A 17,762-nucleotide genomic window follows, 5' to 3' on the forward strand; every position below is an offset into this window, starting at 1 on the left:
AAATCAACTGTTTGCATAGTTATTATTATCAAATATTTTCAGTTAAATCAACTTGAAATTTAGTGTATTGAACTTCATTATTTAAGTGTAATAACAATGCAAAGCAGTTGATATTACAAAAGATTTCACCTTAAATGTACTTAAAAAGTTCCTTAATCATTACTAAATTATTTTAAGGCAACCGCTTTTCTCAAAAAATTTTTTAAAGGGGTGATGTTTTGTTTTATTTTTAATGGAATTATGCATTTTCAAACATTTCTCTGTGGTCTATATAAACTGTAAATGCTATACTTGGGTCTGAATTCTTTATTAATTCAACTCCACAGCTCCATCTTCAACCCTATTTCTGAGTAATGACACCAGAAAGGTGGTTTTGAGTACTGGCCCTTTAAATGCACATGACCACACCCCCTCCAGGTTGTTGACTGTGCTGCTCTGTCCCGTTCAACCATTTGTGTTCGTTAATACAACCAACAACTGAAGATTTTAGGTAATCGGCTCGAAGTTTGGACATATTTTCAGTTTTTACTACAACCGTTGCTGCTGACGAACAATTATATCGTACTCGGAGAAATGTTCTTTGGAAGTCTTGACCTAATATGTGCAAATGATGAAACAAATGAACCCTTTCATGCATAGTGGTCACTCCAGTGGACAGTTCTTCTCCAGCTGTTCTCTTGTACATTCATGGAGTTTGTTGTTTTAGTTCCATATCAGCCAACACAGTGGACGCTCATGCATCATCCCATACACTGACATTCATACCATTACTGTAACTTTGCTGTTCTTGATAAACCTGATCTGAAGTAACAGGTTTGAGTGTAAATCAATTGCTAATTGCTATTAGACTGTAATCAACATTTTCTTTTTTACAGATTTTTTTGTTTGTTTGCATATTATCTCCATGAAATAAGTAGTAACTGGTATTAGAGTATGTTAAAGTGTGAGAAACCATCAGATTAGCAGCATTACATATGTTTTTATTTCATAGTTTTCACACAGTATATCAGTAAATACAGTCTACTCTTGTTATACCGCCAACTTCCGTTCACGGCCAAATTGGCGGTATAGCGAAAATGGCGTTACAACGGGTTGTGTCCATAATGTGCATGTCTTTACTATATGATGTCTATGCTGCCTCCGTTAACCCGTTCTAATTGCGTTTCTAAATAAATCTTGATTCTGTTATGTTGTAAGGGATCATTTAAAGTGGGGAAACATTTGAAGCATTATTATACCGTGTCGGGAAATGACACCCCATCATCTTGAGGCTTTGGCTTAATCCCACGTCCTCTTCCCGACATCCTGACCTACTGAGTGTTCTGCGATAAATGAACGGTGGCCGTTCCGTAGACCTACTCGTAGCTTGTCGCGATCAGCGTCTGGCGCGTTTGTTTCAGTGCATTGTTAAAATTTATGTGTACTTGATGGCAATCACGCTGGCGGTATAACGGTCGGGAAATCAATGGTATAAGTGTTGTTTGTGCATGGAACTGGGCTGGCGGATGGCGATAGGCGGAAATGGCGGTAGCTAATGGAATAATGCATTGGGGATTTTTGTGCAATGGTTTTGGTCGGCGGTGAGCGAAAATGGCGGTATAACGGCGGGCGGTTTAACGAGAGTAGACTGTACATGTTTCTCTGCTTTGAAAATTAAACACATAGTGTCCAGCTGAGTGGACATTTTTGCAACTGTATGAAAAATAAGTACATAAAAAAATTTCAATCGCATTGTTTTTTTGGTTTTTTTTTTTTCATGCCTAAAGAGGAATAAAAACACTCAGGAAAAAAATCTTGATTAAAGTTCTCATAATTCATGCATGAAAGGGTTAAGAAAGAATTGAAACGAGTTGTAGAAATCCTCTCGATTTTTGCCAAAATGAATATAAAGATATCTTTGCAGCACCTGGAGGGTTCAAATTCAAACTTTATGAACTATTAGGGTCCAGATACACAAATAAATGAACCAAAGACTAATAAAATATGACCCATTTAAGTAAACTCCACTTCTCCTGGCTTATAGTGCATAACACCCCAACCAGTAGGGTTCAAGGTCTTAAATGTAGTCATGACTATTGTACTTTTTGTATATATTATGTTCTTGTCTGGAAGCTGAGTCTGTAATAATAGCATGATTGATTAAATGATTGTTATTTGTGAAATGCAGTGGACCAACACTTGAGATGTTTGATGTGACGAAGGTGCGTTTTGTTTATTATTTTTTCATTTATCTTTTGCTCTTATCAGGCAGATCATGACCTTGTTGTGTTGTTTTGCTTTCAACTCAGTGACCTAAAAAAAATGTTACCAGCGCTCATTTTTTTAAACCATGAATATGTAAAATCCCAACATTATTTGTCACTTAACAATGCATTACTTTCCACATGTTATACCAGGAAGTGTGGAAATACATCAAATCCAGGATTGACTTTTGTATGTTTTCAGGCTTTGACAGTAAAATCACTTTGGTTAATGTTAGGAAAACATCATGGAGAGATTCAAATAGAGATATTTCTTTACAGACTTTCTCTTTGTTAAACCAAACTTTGGTATCTTTCCCTCATCGTAACCAAGTATTGTCAAGATGGCTGCTACATGATGAAATTTTACTCGATTTGCCTACTTAATTTCTTTTTTCAATTCTTTTTATTGACAGATCTCTACTTAACGAATGGGAAAAAACAGCCATCATCGAATAAACAGTGGAAGAAATGGAAAGAGCAAGCATCGAAGCAAGAAAAAGCAATAAAATAGAAAAATGTAACATAACTTCCCAGTTCTGTTAAACTGCTTATAGACTAAAAACACTCATAAACACACCCACACCTTCCAAAACTCTATGGGAATGATGTAGATGTTGATAGACAGCCAATATTCAGCACAGAATCCTCATTTCTTGTGCGTCGTTAACAGGTTTGTTCAAAGCACTAGATTGGAAAGTCTGCGTTTATGTGTATGATTTGCCCAGACTCTTGTCTCTCAGGCTGAACTGCGCACTAAATGAAGAGCAGAAAGTGGAGAGAGCCACATATGTAGGTTTGTTTTTATCGTTTCTCTAATATGCTGTGATGCTGTTATTGATCAGAGATACAAAAAGTCAATGCCAGAAATGTCTTCAACACTGCAAAACAACAATTAAATAGAAATTACAGGCAGATGGATGAGTTTTTGCAGATTAATCTACCAACAGAGTGAGAAGGATTCATTTAAAAAAACTCTATATATTGTTTTTTTTTTAATGTTACATACTTTACCTTTAACATATGCATAATTGCAATTAGCTATTTAATTTTATTTTTATTTTATGGCAGTAATGTACTGTAATTTAAGCTCAATTAAACACAACAGTACATCTACTGAAGTAAAAAAAAAAAAAAAAAAAAAAAAGTAGAATAAATAAAAAATGCATTAGTTCACATTTTTGGCTTTTTTTTTTTTTTTTTTTAAACTCCTCTCTGTCTTTTATTTATTTATTTTTATTTTACTACTTTTAACTATTTGATTTAATTGTTTTATTTATAGTATTGTAGTTCTATGTACTTATTTATTGTTTTTAGTGTATTTGTTTTAATTGTTTTATTGTTCTTATGATGTGCAGCACTTTGGAAACGTTCTTTTTTTAATTTTTTGATCAATTTTTAAAAAATTTATTTTCATTGTGCATCTCCAAAAGTACAATACAAAAAAAAAGAAAAGAAAGAAATTCACATTTTCTGATTCAAGATTTTGTGACACACTTATTTATAGCACTGTTGTAGTTCTGTGTACTTATGTATTGTTGTTAGCGCATTTCTTTTAATTGTTTTATTGTTCTTATGATGTGCAGCACTTTGGAAACATTCTTTTTTTCCCATCAATTTCTTTTTCAATTTATTTTCAGTGTGCACCTCTAAAACTACAATACAAAAAAAAAGAAAGAAATTCACATTTTATGATTCAAGATTTTGTGACACACTTATTTGTAGCATTGTTGTAGTTCTGTGTACTTATTTATTGTTTTTAGCGTATTTCTTTTAATTGTTTTATTGTTCTTATGATGTGCAGCACTTTGGAAACGTTCTTTTTTTAATTTTTTGATCAATTTTTTAAAAATTTATTTTCATTGTGCATCTCCAAAAGTACAATACAAAAAAAAAGAAAAGAAAGAAATTCACATTTTCTGATTCAAGATTTTGTGACACACTTATTTATAGCACTGTTGTAGTTCTGTGTACTTATGTATTGTTGTTAGCGCATTTCTTTTAATTGTTTTATTGTTCTTATGATGTGCAGCACTTTGGAAACATTCTTTTTTTCCCATCAGTTTTTTAAAAATTTATTTTCAGTGTGCATCTCTAAAAGTCCAATGCAAAAAAAGAAAGAAATTCACATTTTATGATTCAAGATTTTGTGACACACTTATTTGTAGCATTGTTGTAGTTCTGTGTACTTATTTATTGTTTTTAGCGTATTTCTTTTAATTGTTTTATTGTTCTTATGATGTGCAGCACTTTGGAAACATTCTTTTTTTCCCATCAGTTTTTTAAAAATTTATTTTCAGTGTGCATCTCTAAAAGTCCAATGCAAAAAAAGAAAGAAATTCACATTTTATGATTCAAGATTTTGTGACACACTTATTTGTAGCATTGTTGTAGTTCTGTGTACTTATTTATTGTTTTTAGCGTATTTCTTTTAATTGTTTTATTGTTCTTATGATGTGCAGCACTTTGGAAACATTCTTTTTTTCCCATCAATTTCTTTTTCAATTTATTTTCAGTGTGCACCTCTAAAACTACAATACAAAAAAAAAAGAAAGAAATTCACATTTTATGATACAAGATTTTGTGGCACACTTTGGAAACATTCTTATTGTTTAAGTGCGCTGTATAAATAAAGTGGATTGGGGTTTAAATTAAAATTGCACGGGGCAGATTTGACTTAAATAAATTAAAAGAAATTCAAACAAATTACTGATAATGACAGATATCGATAGAAGTTAAGGACAACAAGATCCAGAATGTAAAAAAACATGTTAAATACTCACATATGGATGTAATTTCTGTTTAAAATCGACGTATATTCTTCTTTTATTCTTCTGTATAGGACTTCTTTTCTTTTTTGTACAGTTTCTATGTCTTTAAATCTATTCTGTATTTTATTCTCCTATTTTGGTTTTAATTATTCTTCTGTACAGCACTTTGGTCCACTGCAGTGTTTTTAAAGTGCTTTACAAATGAAGTTGGATTGGTATACGTTTTAAGAAATGCTCATCTGGAATGTATTGAGACGTTCAGATTTTCAAACACACACAATAGCTTCCTGTTCTTCTGGATGTCTTATTTCCGTGTGTGTCTCCATAAAGCTGTTCCTGTTGGTGTTTGGGTGTGAGCAGTAGCAGCCGAGGCGTTTTGGTTTTGTCCGTATCCAGCCCACGGTGGCGTTGGGCCGAGCCGTAGCCCCGCAGCCGTGCTCTATTGTGTTGTTGCTGATGTGAGAGGGGCTGCAGGACAGACTGAGGCTGTGTGCGTGACCAGGAATGTGTTCAGCTCATTTCACTCTTAAAGCACAAGAATGAAGGCAGCAGGAGGCGGCCGGTAGCACTCACTCAACCACACACACGCAGTCTGTAGCAACAACAATACCAACCAGAGAGAATAATCACATTAATACGGGAAGTTTCCACAAACGGAAGGCGTGTGCGCACCCAAATTCTCCACTTGCATTCATGTTTTATGAACAAGTCTACGTTTGGACTTTTATAGAGTATATATTAGTGTAGTAATGAATTCTAACAAAGAGCAAGGTGTTTTTTTTTAGAACTACAGATTTACTCCCAAATATTTTAAGAATGGTTTGAGTCATAAGAAAGATGAGTCCAACCTCTTTAAAAGTGAATATTTTCTGTTATATTCTATTATATTCCCTCCTCTGTGGCAGTAAACAGAACATCTTGGTGTTTGTGGTGCTTTTGGAAACACTAATAAACCTTTCAACTATTCTGTAAAGTAACAACTAACTTATTATTCGAGGACATAATCATAAGTCACCGCCCCTTTTTCACATGCTTTTCTCAGTCTGACAGATGGAAACGTCGACGCAAAACAATCTAAGATACCAGTAAAACAACATCTGACGCTTAAAACGTGAATATGTTTGTATGTTTGTACCTGTAGGAGATGAGAGCCTAATTCCTGGCTGACTCCATCCAGGGAAGTGCTCCGACTCACATGACCCCAGGACTCCCCGAGACCTGTTATACACAAATATGATTAATAAAAACACACATTTACCAAAGAAACCAACCAAGAACCACTCTCATGTAACATTATTTTTCATTCTATATCATAATATCTGCAAAGAACCTTCTTTTTTAATAATCTGATCTCTATAAATTGCTATTTAAAAGATTTAAAACATTAAATTGCATCTACAGTCACAGAAAAAAATTATTAGACCACCCTTGTTTTCTTTAATTTCTTATTCATTTTAATGTCTTGTACAATTGTTTGGACAAATATAATGATAACAACAAAAATAGCTCATAAGAGTTTAATTTCAGAGCTGATATCTATCCATTTTCCATGGTTTTCTTGATAATAACCAAAATCACTTCAGTTCTTACATTAATAGTTATGGCAAAAACAGTGTTTTGGCATTCCATGTTTTCTTTTCTGTCTGTTTTAGTCACATGATACACACAGGAGTTAGTACATGATTGCATAACCATTATTTTTGATGACTTTTGATGGTCTAATAATTTTTTCCCTGACTGCATCTGCACAAAACCTGCTTTAAAAAAAAACAAAAAACAAAACAAAAAAAAAAACAGATCTCTATAAATTACAATTTAAAAGATTAACCCTTTCATGCATGAATTATGAGAACCTTAATCAAGATTTTTTTTTTCCTTAGTGTTTTTTATTCCTCTTTAGGCATGAAAAAAAAAACAAAAAAATGTGATTGAAATTTTTTGTAAATCAACCTATTTTTCATGGAGTTACAAAAATGTCCACTCAGCTACACCATGAATTTTATTCTTGAAGCAAAGAAACATGTATTTAAAACCCAATATCATAAAGTGATATGAAAACAGTGAAATTAAACCATGCAGCTAATCTGATGTTTTCTCACATTTTAACATATTCTAATACTAGTTATTACTCACTTCATGGAGATAATAAGCAAAAAATAAATATTAACAATTGATTTCCACTTCAAGAACCAATCAGGAACAGCAAAGTTACAATAATGGTATGAATTGCAGTTTATGAGACGATGCATAAGTGTCCACTGTGTTGGCTGATATGGAACTAAAACAACAAAACCCATGAATATACAAGAGTAAAGCTATAGAGTAACTGTCCACTGTAGTGACCACTGTGCATGAAAGGGTTAAAAACACATTAAATTGCATCTATTTATAAGGAAAATTATTAACTTTTGGCAAAAAAAAAAAAAAAATCAAATAGAGCAGCTTGTTTCTGCACAGCTGTGTTATAATGTGAGGCTACTGTGCAATGTCTGCAGGGAAATGTTTATAAGGCCCAACTTGTGTGTTAAAGCTGCACTGACCATCCAGGTCCAAACCCAAAGCACTACAATCTCCTCCAACGTGCTCCAGCTCCTAAAATACTCCGAACCCTAAAATAGATCCGGGTTCTGGGACTTGAACAGAATCCGGATCACAAATGCTGTCGGGGTGAAAATATTCTTCATAAAGCCCTCACAGCAGCAGTAAAAATACCAGCTGACAGAGGCAAACAGGAGCCTGAGTCTGTGCATCATCATCATCATCATCATCATCATCAGCAGCAGCAGCAGCAGCAGCAGCAGCAGCAGCATCGGCCCATTGAAATGCAAATCCCGGCCTGCAGAGTAAACAGGGCGGCATGCGGGGATCAGTGCGCCCCGCCGCCTCTGCGCTGCGCACGGAGCACAGATAGACTCCGCGTTTGGACAAGAAGCAATCCAATTAGACCCGGAAACACTGCGGAGGAGCATGCACAAGTCAATATAAAGAGACATAGTAACATATGACACGAAAAAGTTAAAAAAAAAAAAAAAAAAAAAAAAAAAAAAAAACAAAGAAAAAAACTAAAACGCTCATTTAAGGCGCATGGAATCAGGTCAGTTTGGTTTTTACGCACAAACTGAAAAAAGCGAAGAATTTTACGCATAAAGGATCATTTGACTTCAAAGAGCTCTGTCCTTAAATCACTGTTTCTATATAGGAAATGGGATTATTTAATGCTATAATAATAATAATAATAATAATAATAATAATAATAATAATAATAATAATAATAATAATAATAATAATAATTTCCTGACACTAATATAATTAACTATAATAATTAAACTGGTTGAAGACCTGGGTCCCAGTGCGGGTCGTGGACTGCGTGGGTCGTGCAGGACTGTTCCACTTGACCTGCTGCGTGTGGACCATGCTTCATCTGTAGGTGTTTTTATAAGATATTAAATATAATAAAGCCTCAGTCTGAGCATCTGAATTATTAATGTGTTCTGTTTCAGTGTAAATGTTATTCATTTATTTGAGTCGCTGCATGTTTCCAGTAAGTTTATTATTTGATGGTTTTATTAGATGACGCAAAGTCGCAAATAAAATATAAGAAGAGCCTTTTGTTTTCATTCTATTTGTCTGAGTAGATATGATACAGGAGGCTTTATTTTCGATCTACATGCATGGATTAGCTAATCGATTAAAACACTATCCGTCTTCTCTGTGTGTGAGCGTAAACATCCTCTGTGATCATGGAATATTTTAACCAAAAACTCACAGTTTTCATTTAGGATACTAAGAATTAAAATATTTAGACCTATACAGAAAAAAATAAATAAATTAAACACTATATATTTTATTGGCTACATAAATAAAAAACGAAAAATCTCAAATTAACGTTTTTTATTCGCTCTTTGTCTTTAATCCAATTTTTAGAATTAGTTTCATTACATTATTATATGAGAATTATAATATTTTAGTATTACTATTATATAGTATGGTATCATTTATGGGGTAATATGAAAATATCAATCTGTATTTAAAAACCAAAATGTAAATGGATCAAAAGAAACTAAAATACAAATAAATTAAAGTAAAATTAAATAAAATGACAACATTAAGCACCGAAAAATATGTTTATTCTTAAAGATCAACTTATTTTAATTTGACTGAAATCCACTAATAATAACAATGATGATCATAATAAAAATAATAATGATTTATTTAACTACATAATAATAATAATAATAGATGTTAACTGTTATTCTAATGCATGCATAAGGACAATCAAAACTGAAAGTACAACGTAAAATCAAATAATACATGAATAAATAAATATAGAATAATTCACATAAAACATGTTTGATTTTGTTTGAATTTTACAGTTTGTCGTATAATCTTTAATTACAGTCTGGTTTTTGTATGATAGAAATATAACGTCTTTTTTTGGTTTTTGCTGTTTTTTATTATAATGTTTTTATAATTTTTTTTCATGTGTTTTTGCGAAATTGCGCAGGATCTTTGCAGTGTGGGGTGTCGCGTAATTTAACCCCGGACGGACACAGCGACAGAGGTTAAAGGTCATTCTCCTGACAAGTCTGAGCTCCATAAATAAAACCGACCCCCCCCCCCCCCCCCCCCCCCAACATCCCCACACACACTGTCACACACTTCCACATCAAGTCACAGAAAAAAAGAACCCCCCCCTCACAAAAAAAAAAAAAGAAGAGCACTTTTAGATGTTTTTTTTTTCTCCCACTTCCACAAAAAAAAAAAAAAAAACACTCAGACTCATCACACGTGGATCTGAGTGTGTGATAATAGTGGAGGTGTGGGCCTTTTAAAAAACAGCAAAGGTGAATTAATGTGGGGGTGGATGGAAGGGGGAGGAGGGTGGGGGGGGGGGTTATGAGTGAAGTAGAGGATGCGTCTGTTGCCACACGTGTGAAACTGCACAGCGTGACAGCTCGACACGTACCAGCCACGCAAGAAATGCAGCCGGTGGAAGGCCTGTGGGTCCTGACAGCGGCCTGGCACCCACTCAGACCTGTGAGAGCACCATGTACCACACTGTTTCTCCTGATTTTTACGCCTCATAACACTTCCTAAAAACCCGATCTGAAGAAAAGACCGTGGATTCATCCCATCCCATCCCACTCCTGCGGTTAAATAATGTCGTGCGCAAAAATTTGGCGCATACAAATCTGTCCCCCCCCCCCCCCCCCCCCAACACCACCACCACCCTCTTTTCTCTCTGGTTTTGTGCAAACCATTTAACACGAATCTGATGGGAATTCCAGTCAAATAACTCCATGTGCAGCGGTTAAAGCTTTTTTTTTTTGTTTCCTCCCTCTCTTGGCTCTTTATGAAGTTAATCTTCTGAAATATTTGTGCGTGTGCGCGTGGATATGTGGCCTCGAGTGCGTGGATTTCAGCTTGTTTGGTCGATTAGAAATGAAAGTGGTGTGTTTCTTCTCACAGTATGTCTAAGGATGTAAATATTTGACTATATTTTCTTGCAAATCTTAAAATATGGATTCTATATTTGCATTATTTTATATATATATATTCAACGTGATATGATGAATTGCGTACAAATAACACGTCACTGGATGTTGTGGGTGTTAAAAAAAAAAAAAAAAAAAAAAATAGAGCTAAATGTGTGTGTTGTGGAGCCTCCAGTTCCCTTTGTGTTTCACTCCACCTTCCTCCTTTACTGTTACAAGGAGCTCCATATGTTGAGGGATCAGACGTGCAGATCATACTAATATCCACGGCTCTGCAGCAGTCACGCAGGATGGAGCCTCATCACGGCTAATCTGCAGGCAGGGGCCACCAGGGGCCCCCCGAAGAGAAACCACATCACTGCTGGGGACAACAGGCGGACTGGAGGTGGAGGTGGAGGTGGGAAAGTGGGGATGGGAGGGTTTGAATGTATGAAACTAGGAGGAAAATGTTCGATTATATGATGATGTTCGATTGTTTGTAGAATTAGACGGATCTGAGGGATAATAAAATGATGTTGGAATAAAAGAAAAATAAAAAAATCATACCTGAAGGCCACCAAATATTTACAGAAAAACACCGCCTGAACGCAGAGGAGAATCAAATAGGTACATTACGCGTGGATTTTACGCAACAAATCCTATTTATTTATGATTATTTTGCTTTTTCTTTTCATTTTCCTAAATCTATAATAATTCACATAAGGCCTGTTTTGTTTTTTTTTCCCACTCTTAAAAAGTCAAATATGATATTCTACAGTTTATTCAGCACAAAATTATACAATTAACTATATTAATTTTAAAATAAGGAAAAATAATTGCAAAAAAGTACTGATCGAACTGAACAGTAATTATTGAAAACGCTGTTAATATGTGCAACAAATGCCATCATAATAAAAAACAAATAAATAAATACGGCTGTGTTGTGGTTTTATTTGCACATTTTTGGCCTGCTAATAGTATTCTCCAGATGTGACAAAACACATCCAAGCAAAAACATATAATCATGCTTTTATTTATTTATTTATTTATTTATTTATTTTTTACAACAGAAAAATGCAGCTTATGATGCGTAAATTTGGATTCGCTCTAATTTTTTTTATAACAGCTGCAAAAACAAACAAACAAAATAAATTGCAATCTGATTTTTTTGACATTACTATTTAGCTTCTCTCCAAGAATAATTCAAATTGCAATAATAATTATTAGAAAAATTAACACACTAATATGAAGTGATTTGCTCAGGTCCTTTTACGCGCATATGTTATTTAATTTTATCTTCAGATTATTTTTTTCCTGTAAATAAATCCAGGTGGTGTTACCTTCAGGGAACACTATCCTCATCTTCAGGTAGCTGGTTGTCAGTCGGATGATGGAGGCTTTATCCAGCTGGGAGGTGATGGCGGAGGGCAGCGGTAACAGTTTGGCCAGTTCGTAAAACTCACTGTTCTCCTTCTCCCGCCGGGTCCGAGCTGCGTTCTTCGACTTCTCCTTCATGTTGAATTCTCTCTTTTTTCTCCTCTCTCTATCCGGGCTGGATCTCACTCACTCTCTCTCACTCTTCTGTCCACTTGTCTCATAGCATTCCCACGGAGCTGCGGCGTCTCCAAACACGCGTGGAGCTGCTTATTCTCCCTTTAAAATCCACAGCCGCCCGTGCGTAAAAACGTTCCCATATTTCCAGGTGTTGCGCTCGAAAGTGGACGCGTCTAAATCCTGGGTGTTCTGATTTATGCTGCTTTTTTTTTTTTTTTTTTAGCCCATTGGTGGGACTCAGCACGCGCTTAGATCCATCATACCTGATGGCGTGGAGACCTGTGGATCCGCAGGAGGCATCGGACCCTATAGGAGGACAAATACCATCAGACAGACTTCTATTTATAGACAGGACCCAACTCAAAACATCACTTCTGTGGATGTTCTGCACAAATGTGGAGGCTTTGTGGACAACTTCTCCCTCTTTCCCTCTTTTTCCACGCAGTCCGTCCTCTTACCTGTGCGCGCACAAACCCTCCCCCCCAAACTGTCTAAACTAAAACCTGTTGGCCTTGATTGTATCCAGACAGAATCTCCAAAAAGCCCAGCATATCGCTCATCTTATGAGATTTAATGGATACCAGCACATCCAGAACTGCAGGCTCCAAGTCCCGCCCCCTGCAGCCCAACCCGCTCCCATTGGTCGACGCTATCAGCTGCTGCGGTTCCTATTGGTCGTCGTGCGCTCCGACGCGTTCCACGGTGTTCTGGGACTGGATGTCTGGTGAAATGTTCACCCCATGGCCCACGCTGGATTCAGTTTTCATGGAGTTTTTTTTTGTTTTTTTTTTTTTTTTTTTCTCTCCCTGGAGTTAACAGCATTCAGAACTTCTATATAAATACCAAAGTTTACACAATTTCCTTCCTGTCAACAAAACTTGATGAGTATATGAGCTTGAATTACACACTGGACAGTCAATAACAGCCCTAGTTTTTAAATTCAGTTACATTTAATACACTTTCATGTCTATATCTGTTCTATATTTACAGCTACACTTACAAAATATGGGTAAACACATGCAAGCAGTGCTGCATTACTGTATTAAAATAATAATCTGTTTCAATATTAGTCTCAACTAATGTCTGAAAAATCTAAAATCTATGATGTTTAGACTTTTTAACCCTTTAATACCTACAAATAGTTTTATAGTACCTACAAAGTTTACACAATTTCCTTCCTGTCAACAAAACTTGATGAGTATATGAGCTTGAATTACACACTGGACAGTCAATAAACCCCCCCCCCCCCCCCTCTTTTTTTTTTTTTTTTAATTCAGTTACATTTAATACACTTTCATGTCTATATCTGTTCTATATTTACAGCTACACTTACAAAATATGGGTAAACACATGCAAGCAGTGCTGCATTACCGCATTAAAATAATCATCTGTTTCAATATTAGTCTGAACTAATGCTTGAAAAATCTAAAACATGTCATGTTTAGACTTTTTTTTTTTTTTTTTTACCATTTAATACCTACAAATATTTTTATGGTACCTTACAAAGTTTACACAATTTCCTTCCTGTCAATAAAACTTGATGAGTATATGAGCTTGAATTACGCAATAAGAACCCCTTTTTTAAAAAAAAATTGGCTACACTTAATACACTTTAATGTGTATATCTGTTCTATATTTACAGCTAATGTTACAAAATATGTGTAAACACAAGCAAGCAGTGTTGCATTACTGCATTAAAATAATAATCTGTTTCAATATTAGTATGAACAGTAATGCTGTTTAACCCTTTAACACCTACAAATATTTTTATGGTACCTTACAAAGTTTACTCACTTTCCTTCCTGTCAACAAAACTTGATGAGTATATGAGCTTGAATTACACACTGGACAGTCAATAAACACCCCCTTTTTCAATTTGGTTCCATTTAATACACTTTAATGTCTACATCTGTTTTATATTTACAACTACAGTTACAAAATATGGGTAAACGCATGCAAGCAGTGTTGCATTAATCTCTTTCAATATTAGTCTGAAAAATGCTTGAAAAATCGAAAACCTGTCATGTTTAGACTTTTTAACCCTTTCATACCTACAAATATATTTGTTACCTTACAAAGTTTACACAATTTCCTTCCTGTCAATAAAACTTGACGAGTGTATGAGCTTTAATTACGCAATAAGAACCCTGTCTTTTAAGTTCAGCTACATTTAATATACTTTAATGTCTATATCTGTTCTATATTTACAGCTACACTTACAAAATATGGGTAAACACATGCAAGCAGTGCTGCATTACTGCATTAAAATAATAATCTGTTTCAATATTAGTCTGAACTAATGCTTGAAAAATTCAAAACTTGTAATGTTTAGACTTTTTTACCCTTTAATACCTACAAATACTTTGATGGTACCTTACAAAGTTTACTCACTTTCCTTCCTGTCAACAAAACTTGACGAGTATATGAGCTTGAATTACGCAATAAGAACCCTCTTTTTGAAAATTCAGCTACATTTAATACACTTTCATGTCTATATCTGTTCAATATTTACAGCTACAGTAACAAAATATGGGTAAACACATGCAAGCAGTGCTGCATTACTGCATTAAAATAATAATCTGTTTCAATATTAGCCTGAACTAATGCTTGAAAAATCTAAAACCTGTAATGTTTAGACTTTTTAACCCTTTAATACCTACAAATATATTTAAGGTACCTTACAAATGCATTTCCCCTCTAATTTAAGCCTCTCTAAGTGATTTAACACAATTTATCATAATATTATTACTATTATTTTGCATTTTTAAGTGAATTTCCAGTATTTTCCTATATTTAATTTACTGATCATAGATGTTCATAATGTAAATTCAACGTTTCAGAAGAAACAGTGACTTTTTTCAGCAAAATATATCATTAACTTAACATCATCATCAGCATTTGTCAAACTACATGGGTTTTAATGATGAATCAGTCGCAAAAATGACAGTGTTTCTAGAACATCTATCAATACTTTTCAATAAATCGGGTAGAATTCAGTTTTTTAGTTTTTCATTGGCATCAGATGTTTCATTTTGGTCGTTCAGACTCATCTTTTACAACTGATTCACCAATAAAACCCATGTAGTTTGACAGATGCTTGTTTTTCTGTTTATATTTTGCTGAAAAAGACACTTTTTTACCACTTTTCTCTGTTCTTACATATATTATTAGTGGCTGAGAAGTGATTTAACATTTTGGATGAGCAGATTCTTTTGGTAAATGGATATAAATATATTTATGGTACCTTACAAATGCATTTCCCCTCTAATTTAAGCCTCTCTAAGTGATTTACCACAGTTTATCATTATATTATTACGATTATTTTGCATTTTTAAGTGAATTTCCAGTATTTTCCTATATTTAATTTACTGATCATAGATGTTCATAACGTAAATTCAACGTTTCAGAAGAATATAGTGGCTTTTTTGAACTAAATATATCATTAACTGAACATCATCAGCATTTGTCAAACTACATGTGTTTTAATGATGAATCAGTTGCAGAAATGACAGTGTTTCTAGAACATCTATCAATACTTTTCAATAAATCTGGTAAAATTCAGTTTTGTAGCTTCTCATTGGCATCAGATGTGTCATTTTGGTCGTTCAGACTCATCTTTTACAACTGATTCACCAATAAAACCCATGTAGTTTGACAGATGACAGTGTGGAAGCTTGTTTTTCTGTTTATATTTTGCTGAAAAAGACACTTTTTTTCCACTTTTCTCTGTTCTAACATATATTAGTGGCTGAGAAGTGATTTAACATTTTGGATGAGCAGATTCTTTTGGTTAATGGGGATAAATATAGTCTAATAATAGTATCTTGTGCTGAGGCCTCTGTATAGGGTTTGTTTTATTTATTATAGGGAGTGGATTTAGGTGACAGTGAACGCACCGTATGTGTAATTTAAGTGTTTTAAGGCTTTTACAAGTCTTTTCTGATGCTAATACTGAAGATAATTAGAGTAAATGTTGCTCTTGGAATTATAATATTTTCTAACTTGTGTCCAGGTGATGGTTTGGATCAGCTTTAACAAGTCTCTTTGCTTTTTACGCAATTTTTACGCATCTTTTACGCATTTAAGTCCATAATTTCAGAAGCATTAGAGTGTTTTTAAAGTAGACTCAGTGGATTCCCTATAAACCCCAGGCTGCTGTCCTCCTCTAGACCGGCCGAGCGGGTATCACCCCCCCCCTCCCCCCTCTGTCGGCTGCTGTGTGCGCGCCCGCGGGTACGGATCGGTAATGGGATCCAGCCTGCGGTGAGCAAATCATCCGGGATGCTGTAGGCGCACGGAGCGGTCGACGCGTGTTTAACCTTCGCTTCAACTCCATATTTACTGATAATTAGACTGAGTCTGTGGAAAATAAGACGATCGAAAATACTCCACACGATTAAGTCCGGGAGTCAGGACGGACTTAGCCCAGATATGCGCAGAAACGAGCTCATTATACAGTTAAAAGATTAAGGCCCCTCTGCTCCTTCTGTGAATATTCCACACAAGCACATGGATCATATTCAAAGTCAAGTTTTCAACACAAGCTGCGGATGGGATTCTGGGGTTTGAGATGCAGTTCTGGACTGTTGGGCAGAAAATAACTGCTGCAAAGTCCTGTAATGTACTTTATTAATTCAAAGAGATTAATATTTCTGTTTTAGATCACTTTATTCTTCCTATTCACTCCAGCTCACAAGCAAATATTGTGCTTTTTATTACATTATATTTATCTTCAATCCCTTCTTAGATGATGAGTTTACCCAATGAATAAATTATTGGAAATTACAGTAGTTTCCTCATATTTTTATCCTCAAACTGCTTTAAAAAAAAAAAAAAAGTAAGTAAAAATGCAGTGATGAGTAGCTTTTTAGTGGAAAAACTGTGCAATGTTTAACTAAAAAACAAAAAAGACATTAAAAGCTTAAACATTGAAAACATTTGTGTAACAATGTTTTTTCTTCGTTTAATCACATATGAGCTTAGATTTAACCAATTTTATATTTAACTTAACCCTTTCATGCATAGAGGTCACTACAGTGGGCAGCTGATAAAAAAGGTGTTTTCTTGTATATTTATGGATTTGTTGTTTTGTGCATCATCCCATACACTGCAATTCATACCATTACTGCAACTTTGCTCTTCTAGATAAACCTGATCTGCAGTAACATGTTTGAGTGTAAAAAATTAATAATTGTTACTAGACTGAAATAAACAGTTTTTTTTTTTTTTTTTTTTTTAAACAAAAGTTGCTTGTTTGTTTGTTTTTTTGGCATACTATCAGCATGCAGGTATGTGAAAATGTGAGAAAACATCAGGTTCGCAGCATTAAAAATGTTTTTATTTCATAGTTTTCACATAGTATATCTGTAAATACATGTTTCTTTGTTTCTAAAATTAAACACATGGTGTCCAGCTGAGTGAACATTTTTGTAACTCCATGAAAAATAGATTAATAAAAAATCAATCGCGTTGATATTTTTTTCATGCTGAAAGAGGAATAAACTAGGAATACACTCCAGAAAAAAAATCTTGATTAAAGTTCTCATAATTCATGCATGAAAGGGTTAATATAAAGTAGGTTAAACTAACACTGATGCTTCAATATTAATAATCTAAAAATGTCAGATGTACGGTCATTTATCAGAAGAATGAAACCCGTAGTTTGGAACAGAATGTTTTTTTTTTTTTTTTTCATTTAATCACATATGAGCTTTGATTGAACC

The 17,762-nt window shown here is 34.4% G+C and overlaps 1 protein-coding gene across 1 annotated transcript in view; it reads right to left on the minus strand.

The window, feature by feature from the left end:
* sim1a (SIM bHLH transcription factor 1a) overlaps nt 1-12,410 on the minus strand; it is a 49,115-nt gene extending 36,705 nt beyond the window's left edge. Inside the window, exons 1-2 of the mRNA XM_030157075.1 lie at nt 11,826-12,410; nt 6,147-6,229 (exon numbers count right to left, since the gene is read on the minus strand). Coding sequence (XP_030012935.1) covers nt 6,147-6,229; nt 11,826-12,000 — 258 coding nt within the window. The 5' untranslated portion in view covers nt 12,001-12,410. The remainder of the gene's footprint in view (nt 1-6,146; nt 6,230-11,825) is intronic.
* Nucleotides 12,411-17,762: the final 5,352 nt, after the last annotated feature.

Source organism: Sphaeramia orbicularis, chromosome 16, assembly GCF_902148855.1.
Source record: "Sphaeramia orbicularis chromosome 16, fSphaOr1.1, whole genome shotgun sequence".
Lineage (NCBI taxonomy): Eukaryota > Metazoa > Chordata > Actinopteri > Kurtiformes > Apogonidae > Sphaeramia > Sphaeramia orbicularis.